We start from the raw sequence: 18,254 nt of genomic DNA, 5'->3' as shown, positions 1-18,254 counted from the left end.
GGATGACTCTTTTGCGGTCTCTGAGAAGATAGTTTGGTTCCGATGCAGGGGTATACCGTTGGCTCTTTGGAGCAACCAATGTTTTGAACGCATTGGGGCTCTTTTAGGCAAGCTCGTAGAGGTTGATGAAAGAACAATTTCTAAGGAGGTGTTAGAATATGCAAGGTTGTGTATTACAATCCCTTTGGGCATGGAGGTAAGTCAGGCGAAATCAATGAAGATAAATGATAGGTTATGTCAGGTTTTTTTCGAGGAAGAAATTTTCCCTGTTTCTTCACTTGGATTTCCATTTCACAAGTGGGGGGTGGCTTCAGAGGATGAATCGGAAGCACAATTCGACTCCAACATAGGTGAAGTTTTATCAGAGTTTGAGTACTCAGATCATGATGGTAGACAAGGAGAGAGGAGAAGGGAGGAGACGACTGTTCAGTATCCGGCAGAAGAGGGAGAAAATTCAAAAGGCGGAACATGCATTAATGGAGGAATTATTTCTGTTGGAAAGAGTCACAATGATAGTATGTTGGAACCAAGGAAAGAGGGGATTATCAACTTGGAAAAAAGGGAGGCACAAAATAATATATTAGTAGAGAATAATAGTGGAACGGCTACAGTTGGGAATATTGTTGGGGGATGGGCAGATGACCTAATCTGCAGTGGGCCGGTTCAAGCCCAATTGAGTGCAGAAAGTTGGGTAGGGGAAACCCTAATTTCTGACCCAATTGCTGACGTGGCAATGCAACTAGGGTTTGGAATGGAAAGAGTGGAGAACATGGTGGAAGGCGGAGGCGGCGGCGGCGGAATCCTCGATGACTTTCGAGGGTGCGACGGAGAGGTAGGGAGAGAAGAAAGGGTGGAGACGTCGACGGAGAAGCTAGCTGCAGTGGAGAAAGTCGTCGGCATCCCTTCTCAATCACAGTCGAAGGTGGGCGACGCGGGGAAGAAATTCACGGCGTCTGGAGCGCCGACCGACGTGGGAACGGTGATGGGCGGTGGTGAAGGAGCACGGGTCGCTCCAAAAACGCAGGCGACGGCGACGGCGTACACTGGTACTGGCTTTTGCGAGCCTGGAACGCCATGGTGCGTCGCGGGGGGTGGCGCCAGCGAGAGCTCAAAGCGGGGCGGTGATACGAAGGGAATCAGCGACGTGGAGGTGAACGGTGGTCGCGAGTTCGAAGAGGCTGGACAGCTTGATGAGGAAGAAGGTGAGTTGAGAAGGTTTGATCAAGGAAGCAAAGAGACCGTCGAGTGCGAGACCGACAACGAGACAACAAAAGTTACGAAAGAGTTGAGCATGGAGGGGTCAGTACAGGGTGCAATGATTGCGGACGTTGAAGGGATCGTTGTGTGCGAGGTAGACGACGAGACAACAAAAGTTACGGAAAAGATGAGTACGATGGGGCTAGTACGGGGCGCAATGGTCACGGATGTTGATGATAGAGCTGTGGTGGAAATTACACCAAAGAATAAGATGTGTGGGATGGAGTTAATTTCTGCTAGTTGTCCGGTAGGGAGGTTGTTGGACAATATCGGAGGAGGGGTAGGCGATATATCGATTCTAAGAGATGGAAAGTCACCGTTGGTTGAAAGATTATCTAAGTCAAATTCGTTAAAGGGTTTAAGGTCAGAAATTTCTATCTCAGTTAGAGATGTTAGAAAATATAGAAAAATGTTGAGATTAAAAGATGAACAGGGTGAAATCAAGAGGGCGTGGAAATCTGGTAAGGAGATGGGTTTCACGTTGTTAAAAGAAGAAGAGGTAGTTTTAAATAGACTGAGTACCTTGGAGAGTCGGGACTACAGATGTTGTCAGATGGAGAATAATGTTTTAGATGATGAGTCTAATTAGTATGAATATAAGGGGGATTGGTGGAAGCACGAAAAGAACATACTTAAGAGACTTGATTAGAAAAGAGGAGGTTGGAATGGTATGCCTACAGGAGACAAAGTGCTCAGAGATTAGCAAGGAGCTATGTTATTATTTGTGGGGTTCAAACGAAATTGAATGGTTAGAGAATGGGGCAGTTAATAATGCAGGAGGAATTATTACTATGTGGAGAAGAAGCAGTTTTGATATGACGGGATTTTTTAATGGAAAAGCTTATTCGGTTATTGAAGGAGTTTGGAAAGCAGGAGATGGGGTACAACTTACGATAGTGAATGTGTATAGCTCCGGTTCGTTGAAAGCACGGAATGAGGTATGGGAGGAGATTAGTGAGATCAGGAAGAGACAACAAAACAGGGTGTGGTGTGTTGTTGGGGATTTCAATTCAATTAGAAGGAAGGAGGAGAGAAAAAGCACAGTTTCAGTATCAGATTATAGTAGAGAAATCAAGGGGTTCAATGGTTTTATTGAAAGTACAGAATTGTTGGATATCCCGATGGTTGGAAGAAAGTTTACTTGGTACAAGCCGAATGGTACGATTAAGAGCAGAATTGACAAGATTCTTGTTTCAAGGGAATGGTTGGATGTATGGCCGAACAGTAAACATTTAGTCCTCAGTAGATCAGTTTCTGATCATTGTGCCATAGTGCTCCAAACAACATCGGTAGATTGGGGGCCGAAACCTTTCAGAAGTCTAGATGTGTGGCAAAGAGATGGAAGATTTTTAGATTTTGTTCGGAGCAAATGGCAGAATTATGAAGTGTTGGGAGGAGGGATGTTTGTACTAAAGGAGAAATTGAAGAAGTTAAAGCTTGATTTGAAGAAGTGGAATAGAGAGGTTTTTGGGAATGTCAATCAAGAAGGTATCTTATTACAAAAGAAAATTCAAGAGTTGGACTCAAGAGATGACGAAGGTTTTTTAGATGAGTTTGGGCGGGAGGAGAGGAGACTTTTGTTGGCTGAACAAAGTAAGAACTTATTTAAACAAGAAGCGATTGTGCAACAGAAAGCAAGGAAAAATTGGTTGAAACAAGGTGACTTAAATACAAAGTTTTTCCATTCATCGGTGAAATGGAGGAGAATGAGAAACGGGATTAACGGGGTAGAAGTGAACGGTCAATGGTGTGAGGAGAAGGAGGTGGTAATGAATAAGGTCAGGGAGTTTTTCGAGGCTAGATTCGTTGGGGAGCCCGAGCCAGTGGTTAGGTTGGACAATGTTCAGTTCTCCTCGTTATCAAAAGGAGATAATGAGTCTCTAGTCGGAGTTGTCTCTGAAGAAGAAGTTAAAAATGCTGTTTGGAGTTGTGATGGTTCGAAGAGCCCTGGTCCTGACGGTTTTAATTTCAGTTTCATTAAGTTTTGTTGGGATTGTCTTAAGGAAGATTTTATCTCAGCAGTAAATGATTTTATGGTCAATGGTAAGTGGCCTAGGGGTTCAAATGCTTCTTTCATCTGTTTGATTCCTAAGAATGATAATCCGCAACAGCTTAATGATTATAGACCGATTTCATTGGTAGGGTGTGTGTATAAAACAGTTTCGAAGATTTTGGCTATCAGGTTGAAAAAAGTGATCAGTAAAGTTATCGATGTTAGGCAATCTGCCTTTCTTCAAGGAAGGGGGTTATTGGATAGTATTCTGGTAGCCAATGAAACCTTAGAAGAGTTGAAAAGGAAGAAGAAAAGTTGTGTGTTTTTCAAGGTGGATTATGAGAAAGCATATGACTCTGTGAGGTGGGATTTTATATACTATATGCTAGGAAAGCTTGGTTTTTGTGAAAAGTGGATTTCCTGGATTAAAGCTTGCTTGGAATCAGCGTCGATGTCAATTCTCGTAAACGGGAGTCCTACTAAGGAGTTTATTCCGAAGAAAGGGCTGAGACAAGGTGATCCATTAGCTCCATTCTTGTTTCTTATTGCGGCCGAAGGGTTAGCTGGGGTATCTAGAACTGCAGTAGAGAAGGACTTGATTGAGAGCTTGGAGATTGGAAATAAGTCGGTAAAAGTAAATATGCTTCAGTATACTGATGACACTTTGTTCTTTTGTAAGGCAAAGAGCAAAAGTGTTTTTAATTTAAAGGTTATGTTGAACTGTTTTGAATTGGCATCTGGTCTTAAGGTGAATTTTTCCAAGAGTAGACTTGGTGGGATTGGGGTGGAGCAGACGGAGATTCTTCACTTTGCGAAAATTCTAAATTGTGAGGTAATGAGCATTCCTTTTAAATATTTGGGGATGCCTGTAGAGGGATGTCATAAGAGGGGTGAGTTCTGGGATGAGGTGGTTAACAGGGTAAAGAAAAGGTTAGGCAGGTGGAAAGGAAGATTTATCTCGATGGCGGGGAGGATTTGTTTAATTAAGTCAGTCTTGTCGTCAATACCACTGTTTTATCTTTCTCTTTTTAAGATTCCGTCTATTGTTTTAAAGAAGATTGTGAGTCTGCAGAGGAATTTTTTGTGGGGATGGGGGTCAGATGGAAGGAAGATTGCCTGGGCGGCATGGGATAAGGTTTGTAAACCTAAGGAAGCAGGAGGGCTTGGTATTATAAATGTCAGACAGTTTAATTTGGCTCTGATGGGAAAATGGATATGGCGCCTGAAAACAGAAGCAGGAGGGTTGTGGAAGGAGGTATTGGAATCTAAGTATGGAGGATGGAGAGGTTTGAAGGAGCAGCGAGATAATAAAAGTAAGGTCTCTTTGTGGTGGAGAGATTTAAGGAAGGTCTGGAGGTCTGAGGATTGGGGAGGGAAGTTTGAAGATCGTTTGAATTTGGAGGTCGGAAACGGGAGAGAGATTATGTTTTGGTCAGACAATTGGATTGTCTCAGAAGAATTGAAGAGCACTTTTCCAAGGCTATATTCTTTATCTGTTAATAAGGAGGCAGTTTTATGTGATTGTGGATTGTGGGAAAACGGGACGTGGAAGTGGAACTTAAGGTGGAGAAGGGGTCTGTTCGCTTGGGAAGAGGAGCAAGAAAGTCAACTTTTAGAGTTGATCTCTAATAAGACACTAGAGACAGAAACAGTGGATAGTTGGGTTTGGAAGGATAGCGATTCAACTGAGTTTTCAGTTAAGTCCGCTTATGGGTTTTTAAGGGGAGAAGGTAGTGAGGAAGACTTAAGAAGGTATAAATTTTTCTGGAAAATTAAGGCGCTTCCCTCAGCTCAAGTCACAGCTTGGAGAGTGATTGAAAACAAGGTTGCTTGTAGGGTTAATATAGAGAGAAGAGGAATTGAGATCGAGAGTAATTTGTGTTGCTTGTGTAGGAGGTCAGAGGAGACAACAAATCATTTGTTTTGCGAATGCAGAGTTGCTTGGCTAATTTGGAATCTCTGTTATAACTGGTTAGGAATAAGATCAGTGGATTGTATGGATCCTGGGTCTCATTTTGAACATTTTAAGATTCTGGATGCACCTATTTCAGTTAATCTTATTATGGGAAACCTGTGGATTGCGTTGGTTAGTGAGATATGGAGGCACAGGAATAATTGTTTATTTAAAGGTGGAGTGGTTGATCACACTGAAATTTTCTCTCTAACACAGATTAAGGTTTGGTCATGGATCTCATCAAAGATACCGTCAGCTAATTTCTCATTCTCTGATTGGTGTCTTGAACCCTTGGTATGTATGTATTCTGTTTAGTTTTTATGTAAAAGGTTGTTTCTTGGGTTTCTTTTATTATTGATTGAGATGGGAAAGAGAGTAGGAGGTCTTTTGGTTGATATGTAGATGGAAAGGCTCTTTGAGAAAATCTGTTTTGTTGTATAAGGGTTGGACCACCCCTGAAGTGGTCTTATTTAATTTCATTGCTATTTGCTGATAAAAAAAAAAGTTTTGATAGTTTTATATTTTTTATTTTAGAGATTATGATAACGTATTCTTGTGTAATAGGATTGAGATATCTAAAATATTCTCTATTATTTTATTATTTTATTATTTAGTTGTTGATAAAAAAAAACCTATTTTAGACAAGAGTTTGAACTACATTACATCTAGAACATTTAGAGTAGTAAAAAATAAGTGTATTTTTAGCTAGTATGTAATACGTTTTTCTTTCTTATGTGTTATCTTATATGTACGGAAAGTCTTTGTTCTCTTCTTTATGTATCAAGTCTTATATGGGTTGATTCGATAAAAAAGACTAATTATTGAAGATTCATTGATTTGTTGTAATACGGTATTAATGCATTTGAATATGAATATCGATAGAAGATGCGTTTACACATTATCAAACCTGACTCATAACACTATATCTTCCTCGTTTTGGACGTAAGCCAAAAAACTGAAAACTATTCTATTATGATCTATGCAATATCAGACTTGACCATTACACTAAAAAAAATATCACGTATAAGCAGCACATAATTAATTTATGAGGAGGTGAAGTGGATGTGAAGTTTAAAATGAAGCAAAGTATACCATATTATTGTTGATTTGTATTAATTGATAAAAGAAAAAGTGTATAAGAAATATTCAAAATACAAGATGTGGACAAGAACATGCAGTGCAAACGCCGAAGGCTACGTCAGGTGGATTGTTTGCGCTTGTTTGGAAGTGAGTGGCAGTTGGGTGTGAGAGGATATCACGATAAATATTTTTTATTTATTTTTTTCAATTGCTAGTTTTAAAAAATATGTTAATGTCAGAATATAATTTATCAAGAGCATTTCTATCTATATGTTTTTAAAAAATAAACCAAAAACATAACGTGTGTGGTGACGCAAAAACAGGTGTGTGGGCTGAGTCAAAATAGGCAAGAGTGTAGAAAGGCATGAAAGTTTAATGTTGTTTGGAAATGGTTGTCCATTTGTGCACTTAAGAACTGTGATACGTCCCACGTATCTCGTTACCAAGTCTCTGTTGTCCCATCTGCATCTGTGTTTGGAGCTGTGCTTACCAAATTGTACTACCACATTGTGGAAAATCATGAACTCCATTTATCAACCTTAATTTGAAAATTAACCCTTTTATTATGTCTTTATTAAAATCGGTTTACCATATGATAAAGGTAAGTGCTTACTGAAATAATTTATAGGTTAAAAAGTCAATAAATATTATTTTAGAGACCATTATTACTAACTCTTAATACTTTTCACTCACTTATTCTAAAACTTCTAATGATTTAAACCTAAGAGAGTATTTTACAATTGATCACTTACTTTCAACAATTTATAATTAAATAATGTGAAAAATGATTAAATTAGAAAAAAAAAGGCGATCACCCCAGTGCGTCTAAAAACGTAGGTGGGGTTTAACTTTTTCAGAAAAGTTGAAAAAGATGGATCATTCTTTTTGGGATATGCTGTGTTGAACTCGTCAACACATTGCTTTCCATCAACATTGGAGGAAAACAAGGATTTGCGGACAATTAAGTCACATTTAGATAAAATTATAGCATAAATATTTATACAAAGAAAAGAAAGCAAATAATTAAATTCTACCATGCATTCATGAGTCAAAGCAACTATATTCTCTAATTTTAATTAATGAAGAAAGCTTTTACATAACTGGCTTAGACATATATATAAATTCGTTTTCCTGATAAAAAAAAAGACTATTTATTTTTTTACCTTTTCCATAATACAAAATAAATAAAAAATGAACGGAAAAGTTGATTAAACTGGATTCATTTAAAATGTTAAATTCAGTGGGTGTTCGGCGTTGATTAGTCCAGGTACCAACACCTTTCGCATAACTTTTTGCATACTTAGTTTTCAATTGTCGACATTAAGTGTTTAATCTATAGCATGGTGCTAACCCCTTTCTTCTGCGAACGTGAGGTTCTTGCAATTATGTGCGTGTCTTCATTACGTAACTGGTCCCTAACTCACTGTCATTTTCGAACAGCTTTCCAACTCTACGGCCATTTCCAGTACGAACGGAACCACACTCTCACTTGGATTCAGTCATAATATTCTCACACAATCAAACTTTCCTTTCTCCCTAATACTTAACACAAATGCCGGCCATTCTTATTCTATTTTATTTCTCTTTATTATAAATATATTCTTAACCCTAAAGTGTTTAATACGTGCCATCTTTTCTCTAGTTTCCGACTATTACCACACCATGGCCAAACGATTCAAACTCAAATTCAGTGTCCCTTCGTTTCAAATATGTCGCTCAAAAGACCTTTCTTCTTTCCCAGGAAACCCCGTTCCCGCCATATACCGTCTCTCTCCCGTTAACCACAACGCACGTGACACCGGTTATCCCAACCTTCCTTCTCCTTCACCGTCCAAGATAGCGTCGTCCATTGCTCAAGGGTGCAAAATGTGCCGTGACAAGGACCCCACGAAAGTCAAATCCAGACGCGGGAAAGGCACGTCGAGCGTTCCGTCGAGGCGAAGCGATTTTCTAATCGACAACATCGAGGAGGAGGAAAGCGCGACTCTGATTTCTTGCTTGACGAGTTTCTCCGACGAGATTTGTCAGGACGAGGTGAGAGATTTGAGAAGCAGTCGGCATGGAAGGAAGACGAGCAGCGTGAAGAAGGTTCAGAGCGTGAGGTTTCGGAGCTCTTTGGAGAATCGGGGAGGAGCGGAAACGAGGGAGAAAGTGAAGAAGATGTCGACGACGGTGACGCGGAGCAGTGTTGAGGGGAAGGTGAGGGAGAGCTTTGCGGTGGTGAAGAAGTCGAAGGATCCTTACCAAGACTTTAAAAAATCGATGATGGAGATGATAACGGAGATGGAGATGTCTGAGGCGGAAGACCTGGAACAGCTTTTGCAGTGTTTCTTGGCGTTGAACTCGCGGAGTTACCATTCAGTCATTGTTAGAGTTTTCATGGAGATTTGGCAACAAATGTTCGTATGGAGCCCTACGTCCGTCAGAAATCTTCAAACGGACGTTAAAACAAACTGATATGGAAAAGTAAATTGTGTTTTGTTTTATTTTATTTTATATGTGAATGAGCGAGTCTTAGGATGTTTTATTTGTTTATTGCTTTGAAAAAACATATTCATATACAAATTTAATTTAATCTCATTCAATTCTAGTATGCGATTAAGAATATAGATGAGTGTGAGTGGAATACATATGATATGTAATAAAAGAAATAGAAAGAAAAATAAGGAATATTGGTTTTATGGAAAGTATATATCACTATTATTTTTACGTGAATGAGTCAAATTTTACACTGGTTAAAAAAAAGTGATTCTAATGTAGGTTAATGGGAATATTTTTGCATAGGTTTTTAAAAAAATGACAATTTATGTTGTTTCCCATCAAAGTTAATTTTTCTATAATGAACTAGTTGTTTTCATCACAAATTATTTGAATCATATTATAATTATAATTTATTGAAGATATGAGAATGAAAAAAAATATAAAAATAAAAATAATTATAAGAATCTTTAATGACAATTGAATCCAATAAAAAAATTGCAATTTTGTTTGTAAAATATTATGCTATAATTTTATCAAATAATACAAATATAGTTGATTACAAATTAACTTTGATAGACTTGTATCTTGGTCTATTTCAATAATTGTAGTGAATACAACACAACTTTTTTATAATGTTAGCATAAAATTTTGTGAAAATAAAAAAAGAATAATTTTATATAGGATGTGAGATTTTTTCTTGTGTTCCCACCAATAATATTAATATTTTTAAAATAAAGCTTTTGGCTTCAGTTATTACCCATAATGTATTACTTGTTTTGTTTTGGAGAATGGTATTGTCCTTAAAAAAGTATTGTGGTGGGTTAGATTCCACGCACATATCATGGTCTTAACCTCTTAAGTCACATTAATATTTTTCCTTCATAGTTTATAAATTTGAAAATAATTTTTATATTAGTTAATGGTTGAGTCACGCATAAAAATCAAATTATAATTGTCTTCAAAGTCACAATACTTTGTTTTTTAACTAGAGAAATTTTTTGTTAACACTGTAAATAATTAAAAAAAAACATATCTTTGATATTTTTGATGGTAATATAATAATATTTTTAAATTAAAATATTAATTTATTAAAATGAGAGGTATATGTTTTTATTATTGTGTATTGAGAATATTAATATATCTAACACCCTTCTAAATATAACGTCACAAACTCTTTCCATTTCTCCCCAATCAACTTGCATCTCCTTAGTCTGTCTTCTCTCATTTTCGCTACTGGTCGCTTACATATTTTCCACAATCATCGTCAAACAATGCATCTTTCTCCTATTAAATATTTTTTGTTGAAATTGTTGCAAGTCGTAAGCAATAAGGATTCTTATATTTTCTCAGATGTCTTAATTCTTAGACAACTCAGTGTAACATCAAATAATGAAAGAAGTTTGTTATTTTTATAAGTCATTATATGAATATCGGTGAAATGAAATATAAACTATAAATTTTAAATTTTAAACTTACAGTTTAATTGTTTGGATGAGGGTGGAAATGAGAGAGTGAATTTGAGATGATTTGAATGAAATGTATAGAAAGTAGAGTGTTTAGATTAAGGTAAATATAGTAAAAAATATACGAAAAATTTCTGAAAGTTTGTGAATGATGTGATTGAAACTATATATTTTTTTTAACTGATAAAAATGTAAGTTTACAAATTTATCCTAATATATAAAAATTATTAAAATATTAATTTGATTTATTTATTTATAAATTATAATTATTTTTAATTGAAATGTTTTTAACTAAAAATATTTGATACAAATTTATTTTTACATTAAATAACATTATTATTTTTATCTTTACTTTTTTTAATTAATATAATTATTATATAAATTTATTTCTATATCATTAAAAATATATATTTATTTTTATTATTATTTATATTTATAATTTATTAGATATGATATGATTAATTATGCTATTTTATAATAATATTTTTTTTACAATTTTAATTATATTTTTATATTTAAATTATAATTTTATTTAAAATAAAAATAATAATAGTTTGAGTGTAAAATAAAAAGGATAAGAAAGCAAATTATAATTAATTAATGAAGTAAATATATATTTATTTAGTTAATTACAATTTTTTTCCCATCGAAAAAGTTTTGATTGAATTTTTTTTTTCCGATTTTCGTGTTTGCATTGGTATTTAAGTTTTTCACATAGAGTAAATGCTTAATTTTCTTCACCCTAAAGCAAACGGGGCTTTTCTTAATATTGTTTTTTTTGCATTCAGATGCAAATTTTATAATGTTTATACCTATCTATTTATAGAGGTAATCCCATTATAACTATTTTTTTTTTTATATAATTTTTTTTTTCCGATTCTAGTTTTATTTAATACATCTCATTTTATTAATACAATTGAATATTTAATCATTTCATATAAATTATTATTATTTTTTAAAATAATATTAATTTACAGTTTTTATGGCTCTCCACTTTTTTCTTAGTTTCTTACTTTAAGACAATAAAGAGAGCATAACCTCATACATTTTTATCACAAATCTCACGCATAAAATAAAATAATATTAATTTTTAATCACTTTCTTCATTTCATCTTTTGTTTTTTAATTTGACTCATCCAAAATTATTTATATATGTATATTACATTTCTATTTTCGTAAAAATTAAATAAAAGAAGAAAAATGTGTTTCTACTGGTTTAAATATAGTTCAAATAAAAAAAATACTTTCATCTAACAACCAGCTTTAATAATATAATAATATATATTATTATTTAAAATTAAAAATAAATAAATGTTTTTATCTTTTAATAATATCAAATAAATGTATTTAGTGGTGTGGTGTAAAAATATCACCAGTCATATTTAAAATAACAATTTTAAACAAAAGGCACTCGATCTCACAGACTATAAATTTTAAAGAAAAAAAAAAGTATTTTTAATATAAAAGTAAAATATATCAAAAGATAAAACATATTATATAAAGTAAATGATTAGGTTTAGTGTTATTTTTGTTTTTAAAGGACTAATATTATAATTATTTTGTCATCTTAAAATTTAAATAATGTTAAATGTTCTCTTCATATCGATCATTTTAAATTAAAATAAAATAAAATATTGTTATATTAGTGTGATTCATTTAAAGAATATAAAATATAATATTAAATTGTGTAACTAAATAATTCATATAAGACATATTTTCCCTTTGAATTATAGGGGTTAAACATATGGCTAATCACATATTCATATATTTGAGATTTTTTATAAACTAAGAATGTGTTATTTGAATATATATTTTTAAAATTTTTGTTGGTTATATATGGGATGCTATTTTTTATTATTTCATATGTTTTGTATTCTATAATATTTGTAATTTTTTAAAGAATTAATTACAATGACAATGTATAGTTAACCCTCAACAAGGGTTAATATATAAAAAAAATCATATATAAAATGATTTATAATTAGTTGATAATGTAAACTTTTGTCCACAATACGTGCTTTTATTTCATTTTATTTTAAAATAATAAAAATTGTTTTTAATATGAATTTATTTAAATTTGATTTAAAAAGGAAATTAATGGAACGGTGAGAGGATAAACAAAAGTATAATTTGGGAAAATATGTAAACTGTTTCTTACATGTTTATTCATTTTATTGTAATTTTTTAATAAGATATTCAATAATTATAATTTTTAATGTTTTCGATAATTTTATTTTAGAAACAGACAAAAAAGTTTTTGTTTTCTCCTGAGGGAACAATTTAGAATTATTTATCTACAACTTTTACAATTATTAACGAAGAGAACTAATCTCTATAACTATTTATTTGTAGTGTAAATAATTTACTATAATTTTTTTTATTAATTTAATATATAATTTTTTTAATATTTTCTGTAACATTTTATTTAAAATTGAATGAATTACTTCCATATTGTATTCATAGTTTTATTAAAATATATACAATTACATAATTTTTTTATTATATTTTTATGAATTAATAATTAAAAAATAAAAAGAATACAATTTAAAAATATGTATCTATTTAATTTTTAAAAGTTGTATTAAAAAATTATATAGCCATAATTTTTAAAAAGAGAGTAATTTAATTATTTTGAAATAAAAAGAAGTTATTCAATTATTCATGTTATTAAATAAATAAATAAATAAACAAACTATTTTTTATATTTATTGATGATAGATTTGCCCAATTAAAAGATAACATAAAAAAATTATCAAATAATATACCCTCTTTATATATTAATATATATATATATTTAAATAATGGTATAGATAGTTAATATTTGTATTTTATTTTATCAATTTATAATTATTTATGAAAATAAATATAATAATTTTTTTAACAACTAGATATTAGTTTATATTTATGTAAGGAAAGAGTTAAAAAAGAAAAAGAAAGTTACAAAGGGTGATTTCCTTTGGCGCCTTTTCCCAATTTCGAAAGTATTTGCCGCCATTTCATTAGGGTATAATGATGCAACGAGCCCTTTTTATTTGCAGGTCTAGCGGCACTGGTTTCACCAAATCAAAGATCTTGATTCATCAAACCCTGAAACTCAGTTCAGAATCATCCATGGAGAGCGACCACGACCTTGAGCTATTGCCTTCATCTCCGGTCCACGAACGAAAGCTGAAGCGTTTGAGGAAAGCTGCAAGGGTTCCCGAACCTTCTCATCTTCCTCCCTCGCCCGCTGTTTTTTATGAATCCAGAAAACGCGAAGAACACTTAACCGTATCAAACGGAAAATTGGGATCGGAACATGAGACTCAGGAACATAGCCCAAGTCCAGGCTCTCAGCCTGACTTTCAAAGAGCCGTAACCGTCAACGATGGTGATTTGGGCGCGAAGAGGGTTCTCGATTTCGATTCTGTAATTGATGGTGAGAGTCAAGAAGTTAGGGATCTGAAGACCGGCGATGAGTTCACGGTTTTCAATACCGACGAAGTAGAGAGGAAACGTCGTAGTTTAAATGACTTACCGGAGAATAAAAAGAAGAAGAGAATTGTCGGCAGTGATGGAAGTGAAAAGAAGCCTAAAGAATCTGCCACCAATAAGAGGAAGGCCGAGAAGGTGGACAACTACATATTCCTATGCTGTTAAATTTTTTTTGAATATTGATGCGTTTGGTTTTGGAATTGCTAATTTGTGGATTTTATGATCTAACAGGAAAGGCGAGAAACTATGAATAATCTTCGAGCCGATTCTCAAAGGCTTCTTCGAGGTACGGATTGATTGTAAGCTGTAATCAATTTTTCGATCTAGTGCTGATTCGAGTTTCTACCAACTCTAATAGTTCACTGTGATTTTAATAGAAACTGGAGATGCGGCTTTTAAACCTGCTCCTCTTGTTCAAAAGCCAATTTCTTCGATATTGGATAAGATTCGGCAGAGGAAATTGGAGATTTTAAAGAAGTAGGTGGATATGCATAAAATTTTTTCTTAGCACGCAATTCTAACCTTGGAAAACACACTCATTGTTACCTGGTTTGTAGATCTAGTACTTCTTTTGAAGATGATGACGATATCCTGATGGATGAGGGGATATCTGATAATGTTGAAAAGGATGATCTGGAAGAAATGCCAGCCACATGCCCTGCAGCCACAAAGAGTGATTCTGGGACGTTAAATGTTGAATCTAGCGATGCTAAAGATAATTTTTGCTCTGGCAGCATTCCTTCTCCCACGGTGAGTCAATTTATGCACTTTACTGGGAAATAATCTTTCATTTTGATTATGAAAGGCCATTAGGTATTTTCTTCTGCTCACAATTGCGGACAATGTAATGTGTTAATCTTGGTCACGTCTTTGGGAGTGTGGCATTTTGTATATGCTATACCACGTCTTTATTTAAGTTTTTAACTAAGTGTATATATTTGAAAAATTTATAAATCACGTCTCTATTGAATTTCAGGCTATGGGTTCGGAGTCTGAACATGCATTTCGAGCTCCTATTGGTGATACACAGGTTTTCCATCAGTCTGTTTGCTAAAATCCTTGCCGTTAAATGTCGATTTTGTCACCAATTGCTTTCTTGTCTGCAATTTCCAGGAACTCTTCTTTGATTCTGAAAGAAGTGACACTAAAGGAGAGGCTGTAAATGAGAAGTCTAACAATCCTTCGGAAGAAGTTTTTGTCCCATCAATGCTTTCAATGAACTTGAAACTTGATTCTGCTTCTCCCGACGATGATGTGTAAGTCTTTAATTTTTCGTGCTTTTTCAAAAGATTTGCTAACGCAGAAATTTCATCACATTGATTTTTCAAAACTCCATTGCCTATTTTTGCCACCTATAATGTTGCCAATACCATACTACTATGAAACTAGCATTGTTATTTAATATTTACTTAACTATGTGGCTCTTACTTTCTGTTAAAATTAAAACCTTGAAAACACATATAGAGATAAGTCAAATAACAATATGGTGTTGTTTTATGTCTGCAAACTCTTGTTATGACTTAAAAGCTGCTAATTGATATGTAATGATGATTTGTGGATCCTTTTCTTTGGCAAAACACGACCTTTAAATTTTGCGAAGTTAAAGATCTGGATAGTGGTTGGTTACTTTTACTTCACTTTGTTCTAAAATAAAAGAAAAAAAATTGGCAACTTCTTTTTTCCAGCTCTTCTGATGAGGAGGAAAATGACAAGGAGAACGTAGATCCACATGTACATGTGCCAGTTGACTTTACTTTACTACCAAATGGTGATCCTGTTAGGGCTTTTGTTGATGAAGAAGCAGAAGAGGAAGATGACAGTGATCATGATCTACATCGTTTCCAAGATAATGAAGGTGAAGAAGACAATGATGATGATATTGAGGAACTTAATGACATGATTGCAACTCAATATGATGAAAAGCCAAATGATAAAGAAAAGCGTGACCAACTCCACCAACAGTGGCTTCAGCAACAAGATACAGTTGGAGTGGATAATCTACTCCAGAAACTTAATTGTGGTTTAAAATTGAAAGAAATACAATCAATTGAAGAAGATGAAGAAAGCATAGAAATTGAAAGTGATGGCGGTGATGAAGATGATGAAGCTGATGAATACGTTGCTCCAGCAGAATCCTTGAAGGCCATTTTGAAAAAGATGAAGCAGATGATCCCACAAATGTTTTCAGATAAAGATGATAAATATGTATCATCTGACGATGAAGAAACTGAGGAGAAACTAGCTAGACAATGCCTCTATTATAAAACTGTGAGTTCTCACTTCTAAGCAACCGTAATGAACGTGTACTGCATATCTCTTTTATAACTGTGCTAAAGTTATCACTGTTTTAACTTAAATTTATTTCATTTGCATGTGTGTTCTGATATTCTCATGTAATCAAATAGGAATTGATCCAATTTTGTAATGTACTAGCAGGAAAAGAAAGCTACTTTCTTTTCACCAGGTGAGGACGAAAGTAGCAAGGGTGTTTTCAGTCTCATAAAGAAATTAAATGTGCCCGATACCAAGAGAAAAGGAAGAACTACTTGTAAGATTTACAAATTCCACTTTCACCACATGCAATGTATATCAATAATGCTTCTAGGTCGTGAGAATACTAATAATGGTTTCTGCCATTAATTTATGCTGCAGCCATCTTTGATATGCCGACCAGTGGACAGAACATACAAATATCATCAAAGGTTGGTTAGCTTAGACTGTTAAATGTAGAATTATGAAACTATTTACTTATTAAACGTCCCTTTACCAAGCATGCTCTATATGTTTAGATACTTCTTTGAACATTTTCAACGATATACTTGGATGATAAAAGTGCGTTTTCATTATCCTCAGCTATATATTAGGTGCCAATTCTTAGTTTTTTTTATATATTTTAAATATTGCAGTCATCTTTTGTCGGTCGGGCTTCAGATCGTTTTATCCCCAATTCTCGAAAGCAGGGATCATGCAAGGTCCGATCATTTGTATTTGGGCGAGATGACAGCGACAGCAGAAGTTCATATTTGATGCCAGAGGATTCTTCAGATGCGGTAACTAGCTGAAACCAAAATGTTAAACCTTTCTGTGGTTTTTGAAAATTGTTGCCATTACTTCAGACTTCACAGATTGATTTTGATATACTTATACAGTAAAACGCGTGTAAAATCATTTTTATATTACTAAAATTTGACTAAATAATATAAGAGTGTTTTTATGAACATTTCCATAATTATCTTTTAAGAAAAAAGTAATAAATTTAGTTTGTGTCAAAGTTTATTGTAAAATTTTGTAGAAATTATTGACATCTTTTATACATTAATTGATGCATAAGTTTCTTTTAGTTTATGAATTTTTATTTTGAGATTTTTTAGAGATGTTTATTAGAGTTTGATTTTTTTCATAATATAATAATTTCTGATGGATTTTATGATATTTTTAAATAATGCTCATCAAATACTCTTCCAAATATTTTTGAGGTGTCTCAACGCTCTACTTATAAGTTATATTAAAAATAATATTCCGTAACAATTTTTTTTGCATGCGTTTAGCAATTATCATTAGCATAACATTGGTAATTATGGTTGGAGTTTCATGCTGATGATAATATGATAATAATAAGCACACAACTCTTAATTATTTGCTTGACATTGTTGTGGTTGCTTATTGGACAATTTGCTAATCTGTAAGGCGTGTTACTTTCCTGACGAACTTAACAGATTCCAAGGGAGAGTCAACCACCAAAACCGGCTTCCACCAAGTTCCAAAGAAATACACAGAACAAAAATGCTACCTCGAATTCTGCATCTCAAGAGTCAAATGTATCGCTTTTGGATATACTAAGGAAGTCTTCACATCATACAGAGCATAGCTTGCAGAATTCCAAAGTTCAACCAAATGCATCAATATTTGATGCATTCAAGTTAGTGAAGAAGCCAACCAAGGCGTAGGCGAGACTTCGATGGAAATATTGGTCATATTCGTATGCTTAAACCTTTAAACCTTTATCAATTATCATATAATTTATTTCAATTTCTGAAATAATTGAAAAAAGATAAATTCCTCATACGTGAAATAATAGTTAAGTAACCTTTTTTTCGTTCTGTAAAATTCTTTTTTGCTTTTATATTTGTCTAAAAAGAAATTCTGTTTCAATTTATTTGTTAACTTAGAAGTTTGAAGTAGTATCAATAATGTTTAGTATTTTATTTAATTTAAATATTTGTTCCAGATGATAAATAATGGAGATAACACCAGATAGATTAAAATAAATTTAACTTGTAGGTTCCAGGAGTATTTTGTGTTATCTTTTCAAATGTATACTAGATAAAGAAACAATTTTCAATTTCTAACGTGCCAAATGTACCACAAGTGAAAAAAGTAGTAATTTTCCCAAAGTATTCAGGATTTCTTCCTTTTAGCGTTAACATAAAAGTTGTTATCAGGTCATAAATTATCTTTGTTTTCATTAAATTAGTTTATGGATGTAGTGAAGTTATAATTTGTTCAATTATTTATCGGGAACAAGAAAGTATTAATCAAATTGATGGATAGT

The 18,254-nt window shown here is 33.3% G+C and overlaps 2 protein-coding genes across 3 annotated transcripts; both read left to right on the top strand.

The window, feature by feature from the left end:
• Positions 1 to 7,634: 7,634 nt before the first annotated feature.
• On the top strand, positions 7,635 to 8,993 carry LOC137821453 (transcription repressor OFP8-like). Its single transcript, XM_068626059.1, has one exon. It carries the CDS (start codon positions 7,947 to 7,949, stop codon positions 8,739 to 8,741), a length of 795 nt encoding a protein of 264 aa, XP_068482160.1. The 5' UTR covers positions 7,635 to 7,946; the 3' UTR covers positions 8,742 to 8,993.
• Positions 8,994 to 13,222: 4,229 nt separating this feature from the next.
• LOC137820112 (uncharacterized) lies at positions 13,223 to 17,809 on the top strand. 2 transcript variants are annotated; one of them, XM_068623938.1, is made up of 11 exons: positions 13,223 to 13,837; positions 13,934 to 13,988; positions 14,080 to 14,179; positions 14,260 to 14,452; positions 14,679 to 14,732; positions 14,816 to 14,958; positions 15,388 to 15,970; positions 16,139 to 16,250; positions 16,355 to 16,404; positions 16,609 to 16,752; positions 17,419 to 17,809. In XM_068623938.1, exons 1-11 carry the CDS (start codon positions 13,238 to 13,240, stop codon positions 17,647 to 17,649), a joined length of 2,265 nt encoding a protein of 754 aa, XP_068480039.1. In that variant the 5' UTR covers positions 13,223 to 13,237; the 3' UTR covers positions 17,650 to 17,809. The 2 variants fall into 2 exon arrangements, with proteins under 2 accessions (XP_068480039.1, XP_068480037.1); XM_068623936.1 differs by having other exon boundaries at positions 13,230 to 13,837; positions 16,136 to 16,250.
• The last annotated feature ends 445 nt before the right edge of the window (positions 17,810 to 18,254 follow it).

This window comes from Phaseolus vulgaris, chromosome 9 (assembly GCF_000499845.2).
Source record: "Phaseolus vulgaris cultivar G19833 chromosome 9, P. vulgaris v2.0, whole genome shotgun sequence".
In the NCBI taxonomy this organism is placed as follows: Eukaryota; Viridiplantae; Streptophyta; class Magnoliopsida; order Fabales; family Fabaceae; genus Phaseolus; species Phaseolus vulgaris.
The sequence above is the reverse complement of the archived record's forward strand: the minus strand, read 5'-3'. Positions and strand labels throughout refer to the sequence as shown.